At 60.2% G+C, this 21851-nt stretch overlaps 2 protein-coding genes across 3 annotated transcripts; one reads left to right on the top strand and one right to left on the bottom strand.

Annotated features, from left to right (window-relative positions):
- The first annotated feature begins 4685 nt into the window (after positions 1-4685).
- Positions 4686-12210, top strand: LOC134399322 (ankyrin repeat domain-containing protein 50-like). Of its 2 annotated transcripts, none has more exons than XM_063127324.1 (4): positions 4686-4733; positions 6394-6915; positions 7822-8054; positions 8628-12210. In XM_063127324.1, exons 2-4 carry the CDS (start codon positions 6524-6526, stop codon positions 11630-11632), a joined length of 3630 nt encoding a protein of 1209 aa, XP_062983394.1. In that variant the 5' UTR covers positions 4686-4733; positions 6394-6523; the 3' UTR covers positions 11633-12210. The 2 variants fall into 2 exon arrangements, with proteins under 2 accessions (XP_062983394.1, XP_062983393.1); XM_063127323.1 differs by lacking the exon at positions 4686-4733 and adding an exon at positions 5977-6230.
- Positions 12211-15455: 3245 nt separating this feature from the next.
- Positions 15456-20791, bottom strand: LOC134399681 (uncharacterized). Its single transcript, XM_063127765.1, has 4 exons — positions 20688-20791; positions 20142-20229; positions 16512-17588; positions 15456-16469 (listed from the first exon to the last, which is right to left on the bottom strand). Exons 1-4 carry the CDS (start codon positions 20789-20791, stop codon positions 15456-15458), a joined length of 2283 nt encoding a protein of 760 aa, XP_062983835.1.
- Positions 20792-21851: the final 1060 nt, after the last annotated feature.

Genomic DNA, 21851 nt, shown 5'->3' with positions numbered 1-21851 from the left:
TGTTAACAACCAGTACTGATATGCTTTTAATATTCTTAATGGCATTTTATGTAGTAATATGTTTTGCTTGTTTCATCATAGTATAGATTTGCTATTTTCTTATTCTGTTTAAGCAATAAATGTGTTATTTTGTGGTACCACTCTTGTGTTATTAAGCTTGGGAGAGGTTTTCAGGGACCACAATCCATATACTTTAATTCTTGAATCCCAAAACACTTGGTAAAGATTTGCAAACCCATCCCTGAGAGGGCTCTGTCCTTTAAAGACGCTGTGTTCTCTCTTGATCTGGTGAATCTCAGACGCACCTGTTCAAGTCTGAGAAACAAGCTAGTTAGATGGAGCAAGGAGTAGTTCACTCGTCACACCAGAGGTTGTTAAACAATTATGGAAATTGTATGCAAGGTGTCCACACCAGGAGTCAGAATTGGATTGGATACGAATCTACGTTCTTGTAGAAACATCAGCAGCTGAACACCTGGCAGGGATGGTGTGAATGCAAAAGTATCTTGTAGCCAGGTTCATTTACATGGGTGCCATAAATAGGCAAGGGAGCATGGCCCCTTGGGTGTCTACATGGCTCTCTCGGACCCTCTGAGGCATGCCACAATGTTCACCAAGGCCCAGAGAGCCCAGATGTGGCTTGGAGTCACGCAAAGGCCTTGATGCTCATACTACCCCGGGCTTTGTTGGCTCAGAGCCTGCCATCCTGCACATATCCCACTGTAGGGTTCAAACCTTTTCTCCCTCTCTCAAACTGCTAGAACCCTGGTGGGGGTCATCCCATAAATCTGAATGGTGGAAGATTCAGGACAGATAACAGATGCTTTCGGGTGGATTCCTGCATTGAGCAGGGGGTTGGACTCAATGGCCTTCTAGGCCCCTTCCAACTCTGCTTTTCTACGATTCTATGATTCTATGACACAGTGCAGAGTTAAACTATGGAACTCACTTCCACAAGATGTAGTGGTGGCCACCAATTTGGATGGCTTTAAAAGGGGGTTGGATAAATTCCTGGAGGAGAAAGCTATCAATGGCTTCTAGTCCTGATGCTTATATGCCATCCTTCATCTGATTCAGCATTGCTCTTCTTATGTTCTTATCTGGTTCACATCTTCAACATATTCCAACCTTGATAACTTGGCTTGGAACCTTTCAGTGCCTCAGCCCATCTCTGAGTTGGACGAGGAGGTGCAGGGAACGCTGATCAAGTTTGCAGATGACACAACATTGGGTGGGATAGCTAATACCCTGGAAGACAGAAACAAACTTCAAAGTGATCTTGATAGGCTGGAGTGCTGGGCTGAAAACAACAGGATGAAATTTAATAGGGATAAATGCCAAGTTCTACACCTAGGAAAAAGAAACCAAAAGTACAGTTACAAGATGGGGGATACTTGGCTCAGCAATACTACAAACGAGAAGGATCTTGGAATTGTTTAGATCACAAGCTGAATATGAGCCAACAGCGTGATGTGGCTGCAAAAAAAGCAAATGCTATTTCGGGCTGCATTAATCGAAGTACAGCTTCCAAATCGCGCAAGGCATTGGTTCCCCTCTATTCAGCACTGGTTAGGCCTCATCTTGAGTGTCCTGGGCACCACACTTCAAGAAGGACGCAGACAAGCTGGAGCTTGTTCAGAGGAGGGCAACCAGGATGATCAGGGGTCTGGAAACAAAGCCCTATGAAGGGAGACTGAAAGAACTGGGCATGTTTAGCCTGGAGAAGAGAAGACTGAGGGGAGACATGATAGCACTTGACAAATGCTTGAAAGGTTGTCACACAGAGGAGGGCCGGGATCTCTTCTCGATCCTCCCAGAGTGCAGGACACGGAATCATGGGCTAGAGTGATAGGAAGCCACACTGTTAGAGCAGTACAACAATGGATGTGCAGAAAGATGACGAGGTTTGAAGAATTAGTAGTAAGTAAGGAGAATGGAAAAGGAGGTAGTATAGTTTCAAAAGGATTAATGAGTGAAATATATAAAATATTGTTAGAGAAGGAGTTTAGAGAGAATACAGAGAAAATGATTTGGGAATCAGATTTGAAGATACAAATAGGGCGACAGAGCTGGGAGGGACTATGGAAACAAAGAGTGTTGAGAAGTTTATCAGTAAGAATAAAGGAGAATTATTTTAAAATTTTATGGAGGTGGTACCTAACCCCGGTTAGATTGAATAAGATAAGTGATCAACATTCAGCAAATTGTTGGAGAGGATGTGGGGAAAAAGGAACGTATTTACATATGTGGTGGCAATGCAAATATGTACAAAGATTATGGAAGATGGTGTTTTTAGAAATTGAAGAAATAGTGGGAATGAAAATAGAACAAACACCAAAAATAGCATTGCTGTCACTATTTGAAGATATAAAGTGTGGAAAAGGAACTATAGAGCTGATATCGAGTTTGTTGGTTGCAGCACGATTGATGATAGCTAGGAACTGGAAGATCCAAGGGGAATATTCTATTGAGGAATGGTATAAAGTAGTATGGGACATAGCCATTAATGATAAACTGACATGCAATATTAAGTGGAGAAAAGGCGTAACTAAAATAAATGAGTTCGAAGGAATCTGGAAACAGTTCCTAGTGTTCGTGTTTACTAAGGGAAGTGGGAAACCACCAGCAGAAGAAATGATTAGATTTTGGACTCAAGAATGATCCCGAGGTGGGGGGTGCTCTTTTATGTTAAGAATGAAGATGTTGTAGTGTGATAAGGCATATGTAATAGTTTTTGATATTTGTACTCAACAATTATTCAATATGTATGCAGCAGATATTTGATGTATTTTTTTTTCTTATTGTGTTTGTTTCAGTTATATTTTGGAAATGTTTATCTATGTTTATATAGTGTTGAAAATGAATAAAAATTATTATTAAAAAAAAAAAAAAAAAAAAAAGCAATCTGGGATGAGCTTAACTGATAGGAAGTGATAGGAAGCCACACTGTTAGAGCAGTACAACAATGGAACCAGTGACCTAGGGAGGCTTGTGGGTTCTCCCACACTAGAGACCTTCAAGAGGCAGCTGGACAACCATCTGTCAGGGATGCTTTAAGGCAGATTCCTGCACTGAGCGGGGGGATGGACTGACTCAATGGGCTTAGAGGCCCCTTCCAACTCTAATCTTCTATCATTCTAATCTCTGTCTCTGGATGCAGAGAGAAAGAGGCCTGCGTAGCGCCAATGCTCAGCCCAGCCTAAAGTATCTGCTTAGCAGGTCGGACAGCTATGGATCCCACTGGGAACTTGGCATGAGGATGCTCCTCCCACGAAGGCCTCTCTCCTCTTCCAGGGCAGCCATTCAGCACAACATGGGTGAGAGGAAGAAAACGTGTCTGGGCTTGCGGGGATGGGGTGCACCTAAGGAGGAATGCAAGCCGTGCGCTCTGGACTTGGGCCAAAGCCCAAAGTCGTTCTGAGGCTTCGCGCGACTGCGTGTGCAGAGGCCCTTGTGGCCTATACGGTTGGCCATAGGCTACCAGCCTTCCCCCCTTTTCTGCACTGTGAAGCTCTTAGAGCAGAGGGGAGCCCCCCACCTGCTTCCAGCATCCCCCCCCCGCCATTCTGGAGCCCGTGGCTGCCTCTTCTCCCTGCAGCTTCTGCTCATTCCCAGCCCCCCAGCCCACCCCGCCTGTCCTTCTGGCTACTCTTGGCAGGCGTCCCTTTGTTTTGCTCAAGGAGAGGGGCTGCATTTCCTTCCGGAGACGTCTTAAGCCAAAGTGTCCATTGCAGAGAGCGGCCGGCCCGTGGCTTTGGCTCACAGCCAGCACCCGGGCCAGTCCCCATCACAGGGCAAGTAGCAACCAGGGAGCCCTTGGTCTCCCCACAACTGAGCAGAAGGGGGCTGGGGGGGGGGCATGGTCGTTTCAGGGGAAGCGATGGGGCCGCTCAGCTGCGGAACTCCTGACCCTGCGCTCCCGGGAGGCAAAAGGGCAGAGCAGCAGCGGCCCACGGGGCGCCCCTTCCCTGGGCCTGGAATCTCTGGCTGTGAGGCGGGTGGACCGGCCTCCCCGGCTACCAGGGAAAGGCCGCTTCGGTTCTGGTTGCCCAACCGGAGGACGGGCAGCCCAAGAGTCCGCAGGTGCCCGCGCAGCCCTCGGGGCGAGCCAAGACCCCCGGCCCAGCCCCGTGACGCGCCAGGCGGGCCAGCGCCAGCCTCTGGCCTGGGGAGGGGGTCGCCCAGCCCCGCTTGCAGGCAGCAATCCAGGGGCCAGGGGGGGCGCTTGCCGCGCTCCAGCCCCCTGGCCCGGAGACCCGCGCCCGCTTGCCCGCGAGGCTTTGCAGCAGCGGCGGCGGGGGCAGCAGGAAGGGGGCGGCGGGGGGTGGGGAGGACGGCCGCTGCCGCGCCTGCAGGGACTCCGCCGCCGGCTGGGACCGAGCGGGGCTCGCGAGGAGAGCGAGGCGCTGCCGCAAAGGCCGGCCCGGAAGGCTCCTGCGAGGCGGCCGGGCGAGCGAGGCCGGCTGGGTGGAAGGGCCGCCGCAGGCCGAGGGAGGCGCGCTCCGCACGTGCTCAGAGGCGCCCTCGCCGAGCTCCCGGGCAGGGACCGCCGCCTGCGGGAGGGCGGCTGGGAGCGTGCGCCGGGCGGGGGGGGGGGCGAGGTCCCGCCGGGGCCGCCTCCCTCTTCCTGTCTCCGGCCGGAGCGAGCGGAAGTTTGGCGGCCGCCCGGCCAGCCTCGCCTCGCCCCGCCGCAGCCGCCCCGCCACCGCCTCCTTGCCGGAGCCGCGAAGCAGGTATGCAGTGGGGAGGGCGCCCGGAGGGAGCCCACCGACGCCCCTCCCCCGCTGAAGCCCCCTGCATGGCGGTGCCCCCCCCCCCCACGCATGCGAGCCGCCCGTTTTGCAGCCACATCCCCCCCACACACTCCGGTCCATGTGAGCGCCCCCCCATAGCTCATCAGAAGCGTGTCCCCCCCCCCGGAACGACAGCCCTCTTCTTTGCTTTCTAATGCAAAGCGGACGGGGGGGTTATCTGGAAACCCCCCCCTTCCACTCTCGGAGCCGAGCTCCGGCCCCTTCGCTGAGCCCGGCCCGGGTCCCGACGCCAGGGTGCCCCACGCGGCTCCCCTGGGCGCAGGCATTCGAGGCGCCGCGACTTGCTGTGGGGCCGGGTGGGGCGCTGGCGCGGCCACTCCGCCTCTGCCCGGGTGGGCCTGCCAGCGGTCTGCCTGGCGGGGCTGTTGTTGGGAGCCCCGCCCCACTGCAGGAGCCCCCTCGGACAGCCCCTTGCCCTCCCCCGGCTCCTGACACAACTGGGGGGGGGAGTGCAGAACCTCTGGGAGCAGCCCCCCCGCCCCCCCAGCCCAGAGCAAGCAGGGATTGACCGGGCGCCTGCTCACCCGCCTCTCAGAGCTGTTAGAGGGAGCGCCCAGACCCCTTCGTCTGCTGCCCGGGCAACCCACGGCGGCGTGGGGCGGGGGCACCTCTTCAGCCTACAGATCTTTCTTTTCCCAATCGCAGTACTTCCGAGCTTGGGAGCCCCCCCCCCCCCCGGGGGCTGCCCTGGATGACTCCCCTCCGCCCCACCCTTTTTCTTAGCTCGGTGTGGGGCAAGATGAGGCAGGACTCCCCAACCACCCAGCCCCTCCCCCCACCGCTTTCTGGCCTTCCCCTTGCTCTTTTCCTGGAAATATGGGAGGGCAGCTGACAGCTCCAGGTGGGGCTGGGAGTGGGTCCATTGCAGACAGCGGCCGCCTTGGCCTGCCTGGGCTTGATGGGGTGACCGCCACCCCCCCATGCATGCACGCACACACACACACACACACACACAGGCACGCACATGCCTCCCTCAGCTGCTGTGGGGAGTGGAGCCGCCAGTCACGGATGACGGCTGCTGGATGTAAGGGCGGGCACCTGGGCCTACTCCCCGTTAGTCTGGGGAGTCCCCATTTCCTGTGGGGCTCCCGCCCCCCAAGCATTGTGCCCAGGTGCTCCATGACTAGGGTGGGGTGGGGAATAGACCCTCCCTCCAGCTTCTTTGGTTGGTCCCCTTTGCAGACAGGTGTCGTGGGTGTTCCCCCCCCCCCACGGCACTGCAGAAGAGCAGTTTGGGCAGGAGGGGGTTACTGGCCCGGCTCCTGGGCTGGCCCAGCTCGGGGTGTGGGGCTGATGAATCAGCATCCGCTGCTGCTGCCTCTCCTGGCACGGTGTGTTCGGCTGGGATCAGCCAGGGAAGAGTCCACGAGGGGGGGGGAAGGGAGATTGCAGTAGAGGTCGCCTGGAGAACGCAAGGTTAGTGGCGCTGGGGGAGGGTCTGGCCTGGGGGGTATCGGGAGAGGGGGTGCTCGGCCTTGGCCTTTCCAGGGCCGTGGGGCCGGGAGCAGTGAGGGATCAGCCACCAGCCTGCAGCAGCGTCGATCGTGATCTTTTCCCTCTTTTTCTGCCCCCCCCCCAGGTTTCTCCCCATTCCAGGCCACAGCCCTGCGTAGGTGGCACCCCTGGCTGCCCTCGGATCCAGCCCTGAAGCCTTCGCTGGCGCTGCTTCCGCTGCTGCTGGGGTTCCGCCATGCCCGCCCACGCCTGGCATGGAGGTGGCTGGCAGCCTTCTGCAGGGCAAGGCCTTCTACTGCCGGGAATGGGCCCTGGGCCGGCTGGCGCTCAGCCTGGAGGGCGGCGGGGGCGTTCTGGTGACAGGGGGGCCGGGCAGCGGCAAGACCGCCTTGTGCACCGAAGCACTGTGGCCCACATCCGCGGCCGGGCGCCGGGTGGGGCTGGGCGAGAGTGCCCTGGCCTGGCACTTCTGCCAGCCCCACGACGCCACCACGTGCTCCCCGTGCGGCTTCTTGCTCAGGCTGGTGCGGCAAATCGAGCGCTGCCCTCTGCTCCCCGGGTACCGCCAGCGTCTGAGCCAAGCGGACGCCCGTCATGCCCTGGAGACGGCCGAGTGCAAGAAGGACCCGGACGAGGCCTTCCGCAGGTAAGCCGCTGGCGAGCGCCCCCGGCCCAGCGCCGTTCGCTAAGCAGCCCTCCCCCACCCAGCCCCACTCACCGTTGCCTGGATTCCCGGACGCCCCTCTCTGCACTCTTCCTGGGAAGCATCCTGGCGGTGCAGCCAGCCGGAGAGCGGATCTCGTCTTCCCTCCTCAGCCCCCTTGGAGGTGGCGCCTCAGGAAAGAGGGGCCGACTGGGCGGGAAGTGGGACCCACACCTGCTTCCTGCTCCGGAGCTCACGGCTCTCATCCCATCCCCCCGCCCCCCCCCACCCCGCTGCCAGTGGCCAGGGAAAAGCTGGCATCCAAATTGGGTGAGGGGTAGAGACACCAGTGCCTGGCCTTCGCTGCCCCCCCCCGCGCGTCTGTTCTGGGGAGCCAAAGGGACCCCAAAGGGTCAAGGGCAGCCAGGTTGCCCTGGGGGCACCTGGAGGGAAGACCAGCCTCTTTGGGGCCTTTGGTTTAGGGCGATGGCCAGTAAGGGAGGGGCTGTGGCTGAGCAGTGGAGCTCTGGCTTGGCACGCAGGCCGCCCCGGGCAGCATCTCCAGGTGGGGCTGGGAAGGAACCCCCCCTGCAACCCGGAAGGGAGGGCCAGGGCTGCCAGTCAGTGCAGGCTGTGCTGGGTCCATGGACCAAGGGGCGGCTGACGCAGCGTTCGGCAGACTCCTTGTGCCTGTAATGCGATAGAGCCTGATGGGATCCTGCATGGGGTGGGGAGGGAGACCGTTAATTAGATGTCTCTCTCACCTTTCTGCCAAGAAAGGACACTCAAGGCAGCTAACAATAAAACACAGATTAAAGCGAAATCTTGACGAAATTGTAACAAGAGCAAATAAATTAGTGAAAGAAACGCGGGGCTCCGCCACTCAGTGTGTCTCCCCCTCCCCCACAGAGCTGTGCTGCTGCCCTTGCTGGATTTGGCGCCCCCCTCGAAGCCCCTGCTGATGGTCGTGGATGCGCTGGATGCCGGCGGGAGCGACCGTGAGGAGGACCGGGGGCCCCCGCCAGGCCCCAGCCGGACCCTGGCCCAGCTGCTGGGGAGCCACCTGCAGCTGCTGCCCCCCTGGCTGCTCCTGGTGTGCACGGCCCGCTCCCACAGCAAGGGGCTGCTGCGCCTCTTTCCGGGTGAGGAGAGGCCGGGGGAGGGATTGGCCCTGGGGCGAGGCAGGGGCGGCCGACCTTCGGCCCGGGACCAAACGGAGCGGCTCCCTTGCGCCGGAGCACACTGATGGGGGGGGGGACTGAGCAGCCTAGCGCAACGTGACCAAGGAAGGAGCAAGTCTGACGGTTCTTGGGCCAGCTCCTTCCCCTGTGCGTGGCAGGGGGGGAGTAGGATCCAGAAAAGTCGGGGGGACAGAGGGCATTCCTTGCGGGGTCCTCACCCAACTGTGCTGGGGGCAAGAGTCTTTCTGAGGGCGCCTGAAGAGTGCGCACCTGTTGGCCACGTAGTTCTCTGTGATCATTGGGAGCTCTCTGGGGAGGGGAGGGGAGCCCGCTCTTTGTCCCCCCTCCTGCCTTGGAGACGCCTGGCCTGGGGAGGGCACAGTGAGGCCGTGGGGGTTTTGCTGCGAGCGGGTGCCAACGTGGACTGCATTTCATTGCCCCTTTTGCTCTGCCCCTTTGCTCCACGTTAAGGGCGGGGGGTGGCGGTGGCGGCTTTGAGGCTCGACCGTTCTCATCCCTCCCTCTCCTTCACAGGGTTCCAGCGGCTGTGCCTGGACGACCTGCGGCGAGAGCCGGTGGTCTGCGATGTGCAGCAGTACATCCTGGCCCGCCTGGATGGGGAGGAGGCCCTCCGGCGGCACCTGACCCGGGACACGGCCGAGGCCCTGAGCCAGCTGCACATCAAGAGCAACGGCTGCCTGCTGTACCTGGAGCGAGTGCTGGACGGCGTGGCCGGGGAGCTGGTCACCCTGCGCGAGGTGCGCCACATCCCGGGCACCCTCTACGGCCTCTACCTCTGGCTCTGCCAACGCCTCTTCCCTGGCCGCGCCTTTGCCAGCGTCCGCCCCCTGCTGGAGGCCCTGCTGGCCGCCCCACGCCCTCTGCGCCCGGCAGAGCTGTACGCGGCCGTCTGGACCCGCCACCCGCTGCCCTGGGAGGAGTTTGAGGGCCGGCTGGCGGCCCTGGGGGCACTTCTGCAGGGGGGCCCGGGCGGCACCTGCATCCTCTTCCACGCCAGCTTTGCCGACTGGCTGTGCGACGTCAAGCACTGCACCCAGAAGTACCTGTGCCGCCCGGCCCGTGGGCACGCCCTGCTGGCCATGAGCGCGTCCTGCCGGGCGCCGGCCTTGGGCCCTGAGCAGGTGCACCAGCTGGCCCACCACTTGAGCCACGCGGAGCTCGCCATGGAGCCGTGGCAGCTGGCCCTGTGGCTGGTGTGGTGCGGAGCACCGGTGGAGCGCTGCCTGGAGGTGGAGGAAACGCTGCTGCTGCCCTTGGAGCCGGCGGTGCTGGAGCTCCTGGTGCTGGCCGGGGCCCGTCTGGGGGACCGGGGCCCGGGGCCCGCCCTGCAGCACGCCTTGGAGCGCGAGGACTCGGTCCGGCTCTTGCTGGAGAACGGCGCCAGGGTCAACCAGCGGGACGCGAACGGGCGGACGCTGCTGGCCAGCGCAGCCCACAGCGGCAACCACGAGGTGGCAGGGCTGCTTCTCGCTCGTGGGGCGCAGGCGGAGGGCCCGGATCGGCACGGACAGACGCCCATGACCCTCGCGGCGCGCCAAGGGCACACGCGGGTCCTGCTCTGCTTGCTGGCCCACGGCGCGAACGTCGACCGCCCGGACCGCGAAGGCTGGACTGCGCTGCGGGCCGCTGCCTGGGGAGGGCACAGTGAGGCCGTGGGGGTTTTGCTGCGAGCGGGTGCCAACGTGGACTGCACCGACGTGGAGGGGAGAACGGCTCTGAGAGCAGCCGCCTGGGGCGGCCACGAGGACATTGTGGCCACGCTCTTAGAGAACGGGGCGGACATCAACCGTGCCGACACAGAGGGGCGCACTGCGCTCATTGCTGCTGCCTACATGGGGCATCGTGAGATTGTGGCACTGCTCCTCGCGCATGGTGCGCGGGTGGACCATGCGGATGTGGACGGACGCACAGCCCTTTCGGTGGCAGCTCTGTGTGTCCCAGCCAGCCGTGGCTATGCGAAGGTGGTCGAACTCCTCTTGGATTATGGGGCCTCTCCAGGACACGCAGACCGGGACGGCATGACCCCGTTGCTGGTGGCTGCCTACGAAGGCCACGTGGACGTGGTGGAATTGCTGCTGGAAGCCGGGGCTGACGTGGATAAGGCGGATACCACAGGCTGCACCCCGCTCCTGGCTGCTGCCTCCATGGGCCACAGGGCGGTGGTGGACAGCTTGCTGCTTTGGGGCGCAGCCATTGACGTGCTGGACAGCGAGGGCCGGACAGCCCTGGGCGTGGCTGCCGGGCAAGGCAGCGACGCTGTGGTCAGAGCTCTGCTGGAGCGGGGCCTGGACGAGAACCACCGGGACGCGCTGGGCTGGACCCCGCTGCATTTGGCTGCTTGGCAGAGCCACGCAAGGACCTGCGCTGCCCTGCTGGAGGCCGGGGCCCGGGTGGGCGAGTCAAACCGCGACGGCCGGGTCCCACTGATGCTGGCCGCCCAGGAAGGCCACACGGCCCTGGTCCAGCTCCTACTGGAGCGCGGCTCCCCCATCGACCACCAGGGCTACGACGGGCTCTCTGCCCTCCCCCTGGCCATGCTGGGTGGGCACGGTGCCACCGCCGAGCTCCTCCTGCGCAAAGGGGCGGACGTGAACCTGTCTGACGCGGAAGGCCGCCCCATGCTTTACCTGCTGGTGCTGGAGGCGCGCATGGAAATGGCGGAGCTGCTGCTGGAGAACGGGGCCAGCCTGGAGGGGCGGGACGGCCAGGGCCGCACGGCGCTCCACGTGGCGTGTTGGCAGGGCCAGGAGGAAGCGGCACGGCTGCTGCTGAGCTACGGGGCTGACGTGGATGCCCTGGACAGGGAGCGCCGGTCCGCCTTGCACTTGGCAGCCTGGCAGGGCCACGCCCACGTCGCGCGCCTCCTACTGGAGAGCGGGGCGCAGCCCAACCACGCTTGCCACCAGGGGGCGACGGCCCTGGGCATCGCTGCCCAGGAAGGGCAGCCGGAGGTGGTGGGGGTGCTGCTGGAGCATGGCGCCAGCCCCCACGTGCTGGACCGGGCCGGGCGCACCCCCATGCGCATGGCGGCCAAGCAGGGCCACCAGGCCGTGCTGAGGCTGCTGGAGTCCCACGGGGCCGCCTCGCCTGTGCCCACCTCCCCCCAGCCGGGCTCCTCGGCCAGCTCCGCCAGCAGCCCCGTCCCCCTGGGCCAGCCGGGCAGCTCTCCCTCCGCCTCCCTGGGCTCGGCCGGCGATCGCTGCAAGTCCCAGGTGTCCTGCTGCTCCTCGGGGGTCTCCTCTGCCACCTTCCACTCCCTCGCCACGGCCCACACCGTCCCAATCGACAGCCTCAGCTTTGCCCAGCAGATCCAGCAGCACTCGCTGCCCCGCCGGCGCCAGGCCGTCCTGCCGCCCCTTCACTTCACGGCCCCCGCGGACAAGCACGGCGGGGACTCCGGCAGCCCCCTGATCTCCATGGACACCCTGGACCCCCACCTGCACCTGAAGGCGGCCGTCAAGCTGCAGTTCGAGGGCCCCACCTGCGGCTACGAGTACAAGCAGGAAACGCCCCTCTGACCAGGGCCGCCACACGGGTGGCGCGATGCAGGTCTCGGGCGGGGGGGGGGGCGGGCGTTCTTTGCACAATGTCACTGCAGGCCGGGGCCCTCCCTCCGGGAGGGAACATCAAGGCCAATGCCTCCCCAGAGGGCTGTTCCCGGAAGGGCACACCGTGGCCAGGAAGGCTGCCAACAAGAGGAGGAGTTTGCAGAGAGCATTGGGTTGGGAGGACCCTGGTGGCTTGGGGGGGGGTCCTTGGCCCCCACCTCCCTCCCTTTGAAATGTGGAAGGGGGGAGTGGAGGAGTTCACCCCAACAGCCGAGCACAAAGTTGTGGCTGAGTCCCAAAGCAGGGGGAGGCTGCATCCTTCTGGCCGACTCCCCCATCACACACAAAATAAACCCTCCAGCGGCTTAACTTGCCCTACAATCAGTGGTGCCTTGAACACTGGGTGGTTGCTAGAGCAGAGGAGCCAAGCAGCCCCCGCCCCCCATGCACAAGTAGGGCTCACTGCCGACGTGCTGGGAGGGTAGCAGCAAATGGCAGAAGGGATGGATGGTGGCCGTGGGGGAAATGCCAGGGAGGGTGAGATTTCGTGGCAGGGAGGAGGGAGCACAGCCGTGGTCGAGTGGCCTGAACAGAAAGCGGGGTGCAAAGCATTCCCCTGCCTGCCTGCCTGCCTGCCTGCCTGCTGGCCAGGTTGAGAACAAGAACAAGGCGCGTGCGCAACCCCCAACATCATCTCTCTCTTGCATGCGAGACTGTGCTTGCGCAGCGTTGCAGGACTGGGGGCGGGGGTCTCAGGCGCAGCCCGTGCCCTGCGGCTGGGCTGTACTGGACACATGTGGGGCTCCTCCCAGGAACCCGGGGCAAAAGAGGCCCCCAGCCCTTCCGGTTCCACCTCTGTGGTGCTGAGGGGCCAGGCGTGGGCCTCCAGGCCTTGGTGAGGCTCTGAAGAAGTGGTGCCCACCCCTGGCTCCCTGGAATCGGGGCCCGAGTCTGTCCCCGAGAGCGCTGCCTGTGGCCACTGCTTGGCAGAGGCCAGCCTGTCTGCCCAGCTGCCGGAGAAGCCCCCCTTCCCTCCATGGGTCCCTGGTTCAGGCCCTGCCTTTGGGGGCTGTGGGGCACCCCCTGCCCTGGTGCTGTGACCGTGCTGCCTTCATTTGTGTCTTAATCACTTCCTGAATTAGTCGCCACAAGTGACTTTGAACCACATGATACCAAAAAGGGTGGGGGAGGGGCCCCTCTGCCGTTCGGGGTGCCCCCCCCATGTGCCTCCCTCCTGCTGTGCCACGTGGGAGCTGCACCACCTCCAAGGCCACGCTGGCTGCTCGGGGTGCCGGGAGCAGAGCACCGATGCTGACCGTGCTGAGTGTTGCTGTGGGCTGCGGAATTACGGCCATCAATAAAGGTCCAGCTCTGGCACAGCCTTGTCCTGATCTTACCTTTGTTGGGGGTGCGGGGTCAGAGGTTAAAGAGGATGCCGAAAATTGCAGGTGGGGTGGGAGCAAAGTTCAAATGGCCGAGAATATCCGTGGGTGATCCAAAGCAGGGCCCCTCCACCTCCCTTCTGCCCATGCTTCATTCAAAGCCCTCACCAGGGGTGGCAGCCCGTGGCCCCCTCCGCCCCTCAGAGCGGGGCCTTCCTGGTGTGGCACCTGTGAGGCTCTTCTGCTTGCAACCCCAACATTTGTAGAACTTGGACCAGGCCAGCTGGACATGCTGCACGTTGGCAACGCAGGTGACCTGGGGGGTCTATTCTGGGGGATCAAGATGGTGGGTAGCTGGTGCTGTGCATCTCTTGCCCCCATCCTGGGAAAAGGGGGAGAGGAGGAGGAGCACCCCCCAACCAACTTTGACAGCCTAAGCTGGGGTGGGGGAGGAGGTGGGGGAGGAGAAGGGAGTTGGCTTGTGCAGGCTTGTGGCCGGCTGGGTGCTCGGGTGTGGGAGAGAGGGATGATCCTGAGAGAGAAATGGGCTGCGTGGGGTCCAATTCGTGTTTTGGCGTTTCTGACTCCGACCCAACCCCTGCCTTGGACTCGTCTTTTGTAAGACCAAAGGCAGACATTTTGTGGCAGGGCCCACGACAGTGTGGGATGCCTCCTTTCTCACAAGAGCCCTGGGGCTCACTTTCCCAGCATCCTGTTGGGCTGACTGACCATCGCCAGCACCACCTTTTCCATCAAAGCAATGGCACTCAAGGTGTCTAACAATATGGAGACCCAAAGTTAAAATAAGAGTTAAAATAGCCATAAAATACATTAAACACACACACAAATTACATAAAAAGAGCCTCGAGTGCAACTGACCTACTTACAATTCAAGAGCCTGCCTGGCAGAAAGGCTGCAGAGCAGGAGCTGGGCTGGGCTCCATCGCAGGGAGCCGCCACTGAAAAGGCCCCGCTCAGGCTGCCATCAATTGCGCATCTGAAGGAGGCAGAACCAAGAGAAAGGTCAAACCGGGCCAGCGCCTACGGGCGAAGGCAGTCTCTCGGGTAGCCTCGCCCCGAGCCATCTAGGGCTCTATAGGTCATAACCAGCATGTTGAGTTTTAAATGGGTTGGTTGTTTTTATGCTCTTCATGGTTTTAATTTTTGTGAACCGCCCAGAGAGCTTCGGCTATTGGGCGGTATAAAAATGAAATAAATAAAAATAAACAGACCAGCAGCCGAGGAAGGGAATCGCTGGAAGTGGCCCTGGTCACCCGTGGGCGTAAGAACATCAGAAGGGCCCTGATGCAGGATCCGACCGAGGGTCCATCTAGTCCAGCACTCTGTTCACACAGGGGCCAGGCAGCCGTCGGCCAGGGTAACATGAGAATCGCTGGATGAGTGCTCAGACGGGAGTTACAATAAACTGTCTGTTAAGACTTCCGTTCCAGGTGAAAAAAGTGAGCAATAATAGCTTTATTCGAAGTAAAAAACATGCACAGTCACTTCTATTAGTAGAGATTTTTTTAAAAAAAGAAGAAGACAAAACCTCGTTGCAAAGGGAGGAGCAGAGAGCCAGATGGGAAGGGAAGCGGTCAAGAGGTATGTGTGCTTGTGAAACAATAATAATAATAATGAAAAATTGCTGCAAGAGATCGGAGCGGAAGAAAGGGCAGAACCAGTTAACACAATACAGACAAATAAACCCCTTTCCAAACCACCAGCAAGCGTCATCAAGGATCACCCTCTCCCTACTGTTCTCTCCTCCTCAGGCACAAACAGGGAATCAGTTGCTGGGGAACATGGGTGGGAGGGTTCTGCTGCTGCTCCCGCGTCTTGCTTGGGGGTTCCTGGTTGACTGTGCGATGCGAGTGCTGGAAGAGAGGGACCCGTGGTCTGATCCAGCCTCAGGGCTCTTCCTGCCAGGAACGTGCAAGTGAGCTGCGTTGGGGTGGGCCCATAAAGCAGATGACAGTGGGCCCGGTTCACAGCCCTACAAGATGGGCCAACCTCGCAGGGTTGATCTGAAAGTCAGATGTGAACACGGCACAATGCACTTTGTACAGAAAAGGTTGGGTCGGTGATCGTGAACATTTCTCTCGGGCCAGAGCGCCGTTTGCCCTTCCGCAGAACACGATGCCGCAACAAGTTTCAAATGTTTTACGTCCTTCTATGCTTCAAGACGTGGGCAACCGGTGGTTGACGCTGGTTGCCCACGCTGCCTGCATAGGGTTCAGGCCGGTTCCCCCACATTGCCTGTTGAGCAGAGGGAGCTTGGAGAAGGGAGACGGAAAATCTGGACTTTGGAGTGGGGGGGTGGGGGTTCCCCTGCAACCCCGCCCATCCGTGGCAGCAGGGCACCCCTCCCCCCCTCTCTCCCTCCGGGCAGCCTGCCTTGTCCGGGGGCTTGATCAACAGTACCGGAAGGTCTTCAGGCAGTGGTGCATGCTGTCTGCCACCACAAGGTGGCGCTCGCCAAGCAGGGTGACCCCTCGGGGGCTGCTCAATCCCTGGGTCACCACGGCCCAGCCCAGCCCCCGGCGTGGGTAGCAGAGCACCGCGTGGGAATGGCGGCCCCAGTCAGCCACCAAGACTCTGCCGGCCTCGTCCAGCGAGACGCCCCAGGGGTTGGTGAGCAGCGGGGGTCTGCTTGCGCCCCCCAGCACCCGCAGGAGCTGCCAGGTGGGGCCGAGCACCTTCACGCAGCAGCCCCCATCCAGCCCGCGCTCGGACACGGCCACCTCTCCGAGGGTGTTGGTGGCCACAAGGTAGGGCTTGTGGAAGCCCGGCACAGTGGCCCGCCGCCACAGCTGCCCCCCGCTGGCCACCAAGACGTGGAGGCTGCCCAGGTGAGTATCGGCCACAAGGAATTCTCCGTGGACGCTGGCGGCAACACCCCGTGGGCGTCGGAAGCCCTCGCTCATGGCGTGCAGGAGGACCCCCCGGGCACTGTACAGCTCCACGCAGCGCCAGGTGGCATTGGTCAGGGCCAGGCAGCCGGCCCGGCCCTGGGCAACGTCAAAGTAGGCCTTGGCCCTCAGCGGGAGCACCAGCCTCGCCCCTCCCAGCTCTTGCAGCCGCCGGTTCCCACAGTCGACCACGTAGAGAGACCCGCTCCGGCCAGCGGAGAGCCCGTGGGGGAGGCACAGCTGCCCGGGCTTCCTGCCCCAGTGCCCCCAGTGCCCCACCAGCTTGTCAGGAGGTGGAGGTGGGGCACGCAGGCTCCGGGGCAGCAGGGCCTGGGCATGCTGTACAGCCAGCCCCTTTGAGGGGCCTGGTGTCGCCCAGGGAAGTGCTGCGTTCTGCTTCTGGCTGGGGGGGGCAGCCGGGGGTGGCTCCCCCTGCCACGTCCCTCCGAGGGAAACGCCAGGATCCAGGCCTGGCGAGAAGGCCCTCTCCGCCAGCTCCACACAGCTGCCCCCCAGGCAGACCCCTGCCCCTTGTGCGGCTCCATGCAACCTCCCCAGGGAGTCAGCGGATGCCCAGCGGGGGAAGGGTTCCTTGGCCGAGGGCACCCGGCTGCCCAGAACCGCCACGTCCCGAAAGTGCCCGGATCCCCCCATCTCTGCACTGCTGCTGTCTGAAGCGTCTTCCTGCACCCATACTGCCCTGGCGTGGAAGAGGGTGCCAGGCTCCAGAGGGAGGGAGCCAGGAGCCCTGCCCAGGATGGATTCTGCTGCCGTGGCCGTCTCAGCCGCCTCAGCCACCAGAAGCCTCCTCTCCGCCAGCTTCTCGCAGGCACCGGCATTGGTCGTGGGCTCCCCTGAGTCGAGCCGTGACCCAGGGGTGCTGTTTGCACCCGTCTCAGCCTCCCCTGTGCCCAGGGCCCTCCCCTCGGCGGGTGGGGGGGCTGCCTTGCCCTTGCCCCCCTTCTCCCTTCTGCCCATCCTTCCAGCCTCAAGAGGGGGGGTTCCCCCAGCCTGCAGGGGCTCAGAGAGGCGGCAGAGCTCAGGGTCAGGGTCGGGCCGTGCTCCCACGCCGGTCTCCTGGGGCCGGACAGAGTCGCTGCACCCTCCCCTGGCCCTGGCGGGGCTCTGGCTTGCAGGCCAGCTGAGGGTCTGCTCCTCCAGGTGGAGTTCTCCCAGGGCCGGAGCCCCCCTGTGGGGCATAAAGTGGGCCCAGCTCAGCTTGAGGGCGAGGCCGGTGGAGCGGCTGAGCAGGTCGGCTGCCTCCTGGGCCCTCTCTGCAGGCAGCCCGGCCCCCGGGCACGCCAGGAGGCCAGTGTGGAAGCTGCTCAGCTGTTGCTGCAAGGCCTGGATCCTGGCCACACCCGCCTGCCACGCCTCCTCATTGGCACCTTGGACGGCTGCCAGTTGCTGCTGCAGCTGTGCCCGCCTCTCCCGGGCCTGGGCCCACAGCTGCTCCTCCCGCTGCAGCACCGCGGCCAGGGCATCTTCCAGGGTGCGTCTGGCATCGGCCAGGCCATCCCACTGGCACTTCTGCAGGGCCCGCAGCCGATCCTGGGCCTGGCTCAGCACCAGCACCAGAGACTTGTGGTCCGCTGGGCCTGGCTCCATCTTCCAGAGTGGCACAGAAGTCGCAGCCTGGGAAGAGCAGGGGGAGAGGGGGGGAGGGAGAGAGAAGCAGGGCCGGCGCTACCATTAGGCCAACTAGGCAGCCGCCCAGGGCGCAGACCTAAGCCGGGCGCAGCTCTGCCCTTTAAGGGTCACAGTTTTATACAAATTAGCTGTTTTAAGAAAAAACATAATAGAAGGAAAATACAATAGTTCAGAAACGGTTCTTGAACAGCTGAATCGAAGGTGGCAATTGGGTGGGTGGGTGTGCGTACAAGTAGCTCGCCTTGCCTAGGGTGCAAAATAGTCCGGCCCCGGCCCTGGAGAGAGGGTCCGGCCCCATGTGAAGGTCACAGCTCCAAAGGGGCAGCAGGCGGGAACCACCACTGGCAGCTCATATAAGATGACCGCTTCTCATCAAGATGCCCATCAGGTTCTCCCACCCTTAAGGCCTTCGAGAGGCAGTGACATGTATTTGGACCAATGCTTGTAAACGTGTTCCTAAACAGTCTGGAGTTGGGGTGAGCAGTGATTTGCCCAGTTTTGCCGATGACACCAAAGTATTTCAGATGGTTAAAACACAAAAGGGATTGTGAGGAGCTCCAAAGGGATCTCTCCAAGCTGGGAAGGTGGGCGTCCAAATGGCAGATGCGGTTCAATCTAAGCAAGTTTAAGGTGACGCACGTGGGGGCAAAAAACCCCAACTTCATCTATACACAGATGAGCTCCGAACTAGAGATTCCATCAGTGAGAGAGACGCTTGGGGTGGGTGGGTGGCTGTGCTCAGCTCAATGCAAATGTCAACCCAGTGTGCAACTGTTGTGAAAAAGGCAAATTCCAGGTAGGACGTAATTAGAAAAGGAATTCATAGAATCATAGAATAGCAGAGTTGGAAGGGGCCTACAAGGCCATCGAGTCCAACCCCCTGCTCATTGAAGGAAACCACCCTAAAGCATCCCTGACAGATGGTTGTTCAGCTGCCTCTTGAAGGCCTCTAGGGTGGAAGAGCCCACAACCTCCCTAGGTAACTGATTCCATTGTCGCACTGCTCTAACAGTCAGGAAGTTTTTCCTGCTGTCCAGCTGGAATCTGGCTTCCTTTAACTTGAACCCGTTATTCCGTGTCCTGCACACTGGGAGGATCGAGAAGAGATCCTGGTCCTCCTCTGTGTGACAACCTTTCAAGTATTTTAAGAGTGCTCTCATGTCTCCCCTCAATCTTCTCTTCTCCAGGCTAAACATGCCCAGTTCTTCCAGTCTCTCTTCGTAGGGCTTTGTTTCCAGACCCCTGATCATCCTGGTTGCCCTCCTCTGAACACACTCCAGCTTGTCTGCGTCCTTCTTGAATTGTGGAGCCCAGAACTGGACGCAATACTCTAGATGAGGCCTAACCTTGTTGAAAGAGAACGGTGCAGATCCGACTGCACTTATACAACTCTATGCTGTCACCACACTTGGAATACTGTGTAAATTTCTGGTCATGCCCCCCCCTTAAAAAAAAGATATTTTTAGAGTTGGGGAAAGTGCAGAAAAGGGCAACTAAAATTTTCAAAGGGCTGGAGGGACTCCCTTACGAGGAAATGTCACCACAGCTGGGACTGTTTAGAGAAAAGACAAGTAAAGGCAGGCAGGACAGAGGCATACAAAATGATGCCTAGTGTGGAGAAAGTGGGGAGGGAGACATTATCGTCCCTCCCTCCTAATACGACGACTCAAAATTGTCGTCCTGTGAAGCTGATTGGTGGGAGATTCAGGAAAGATCAAAGGACGAAGCTCTTCACACAGCGCAGTCAGACTCTGTAATTCACTGCCACAAGATGCAGTGATGGCCACCAATTTGGAGGACTGGAAAAGGGGGTTGGATAAATTCCTGGAGGAGAAGGCTGTCCATGGCTACTAGCCCTGATGGTTGTGTGCTATCTCCGGTATTCAAGGCAGTAAGCCTGTGTGCACCAGTTGCTGAGGAATATGGGTGGGAGGGTGCTGTTGCACTCATGTCCAGCTTGTGAGCTGCCCACATCTGGCTGGCCACTGTGGGAAGGGGATGCTGGGTGAGAGGGGCCTTGGGACTGATCCAGGCTCAGTGCTCCTTCGGTGTTCTCATCTCAGGACAGAATCCAAGAGTCTTTACTGTCTGCTCTGACTGGAGATGTCAGAGACTTCACTGGGAAGCCACGGCAGTGCTTTGCCCCTATCGAGCCGTGGGTCCTGCCCCCAATTCGTCTGTTTATTGAGCTCTCTTCCCTTGCCCTGCAAAGCCGCTGCTCAGCCCCAGCCTGGGGACCTCCGGTTGGCAGCTGCAGCAGCTGCTGTCTCAGGTGACACCATCAATATCTCATGAGTTGCTGAAACAGCCTCAGCCTCTCCTCAGCCTGTCCTGCTCCTGTGCCGAGGTGCCCCACATTCAATCCCTTTGGGGTTGATCCGTGGGGGGTTGGGGTGCCACAAAAAACAATGAATGAGGTGCTGCAGAGAAACCCCCGTTCAGCAGGAAAGGGCTATGGGTGGACGTAGGGGAAGGAAAGAGCCCAACCAGGGGGGGCGGCGTCTGGGAGGTCATAGGGCTGGTCATAGGGATACTCACCTGCCTGCCTCCGTTCCCCCAGCTCTTGGCAGCCACCACAGGGGACACGCTGGTCTTCTGGAGGGATCTGGGCCCTGCCTGGCACCAGCTGGAGCGAACATGAGAGGAATGGCAAGGGCAGGCCAGTAGGGGGAGGGCGGGGAGTGGAGGGAGGGAGGGAGGGGACCGTCACCAGACACCGGAGGCCCTGGCTGGGTTGCAGTTGCTTACCTTATAGCTATTTTCAGAAATTGGACTTCTGCAAACCTTGGCAGTGCAGCGTAGACTCAGTTTCCCAAGGAGGAGGAAGAGGAAGCAGGCAAGGAGGGATGGTGGCCCACAAAGCCAGCCCTATAGGGGCCTCCTCTGGTAACTGATTTTGGGGTGGGGGGGGTCATGACAGGGCAGCACCTCGTTCGGCATCTAGTGGAGCATCGTTGAATTTTTACTGCCAGGGAGGGGCTCTTGTTAGATCTGCTGCTTCAGGTGCAAAATAATGTAGTCAGCCATGGGTACGCTGCACCTTGACCTAATTGTGGGGGGGGGGGCAACTATCTGCTGCTCTACGTTCTTGGGCTGAGGTGGGTCAGAGTGAGCGAGTGCAGAAGTCCAGGGGCCCGATGGCTCTGGGTGGCAGGAAGGGCAGCGCCAGCCTGGTTCTGCAAGGCCATCACGAGCCTGCAAGGGCTCTACGTTCAGTGTGGAGCTCTACCTGGATCAGAGCCCATGAAAGCCGGTGGGCTCCTTCCCAGGCTGCCCCGTGGCGATGGTGGCCTTGAGCTTGGTCCCAGTGCACTCTTGCCAACTAATGCTTAGATTTCAAAAAATGCACCCGATGCTCAAAAGCCTCCCAAAACCGGACTGTTTTTAGGGCTGACTGCACACGAAGGCGCCTTTGTTTCCTCAAATCACCTGCTGAGAGGTTCGCCCTTTTGCCTTGCCTCAACCTGCAGCCCATCCATTTGGGTCCCAAATTCTTGTGCCATGAGAAAGCCCTGTCCCCCGCCCCTTTTCCCCACACCGAGTTTTAGCTGCCTGTCCTCATCTCCAAGCAGCTCCAGCCGCCCCCCAGAAGACAAGCCCTCCTCTCCCCCTCCTCTCGGCTTCCACAAGGCCGGCAAAGGCTCCGTGCTGGCCGTTTTATATGGTGGAGGGGAGGGAGGGCAAGAAGTCCCCCCTGCAGTGGGGAGACAGAAATAAACTTCAAAGGGATCTTGATAGGCTGGAGTGCTGGGCTGAAAACAACAGAATGAAATTTAATAGGGATAAATGCCAAGTTCTACATTTAGGAAATAGAAACCAAATGCACAGTTCAAAGATGGGGGATACTTGGCTCAGCAATACTACAAACGAGAAGGATCTTGGAATTGTTGTAGATAGTGGGCTGAATATGAGCCAACAGTGCGATAGGGCTGCAAGAAAGGCAAATGCTATTTTGGGCTGCATTCATAGAAGTATAGCTTCCAAATCACGTGAGGTACTGGTTCCTCTCTATTCGGCCCTGGTTAGGCCTCATCTAGAGTATTGTGTCCAGTTCTGGGCTCCACAATTCAAGAAGGACGCAGACAAGCTGGAGTGTGTTCAGAGGAGGGCAACCAGGATGATCAGGGGTCTGGAAACAAAGCCCTATGAAGAGAGACTGAAAGAACTGGGCAGGTTTAGCCTGGAGAAGAGAAGATTGAGGGGAGACATGATAGCATTCTTCAAATACTTCAAAGGTTGTCACACAGA

This window comes from Elgaria multicarinata, chromosome 5 (assembly GCF_023053635.1).
Source record: "Elgaria multicarinata webbii isolate HBS135686 ecotype San Diego chromosome 5, rElgMul1.1.pri, whole genome shotgun sequence".
Classification (NCBI taxonomy): domain Eukaryota; kingdom Metazoa; phylum Chordata; class Lepidosauria; order Squamata; family Anguidae; genus Elgaria; species Elgaria multicarinata.
Note: the sequence above shows the minus strand (reverse complement) of the source record. Positions and strands in the feature narration are given on the sequence as shown.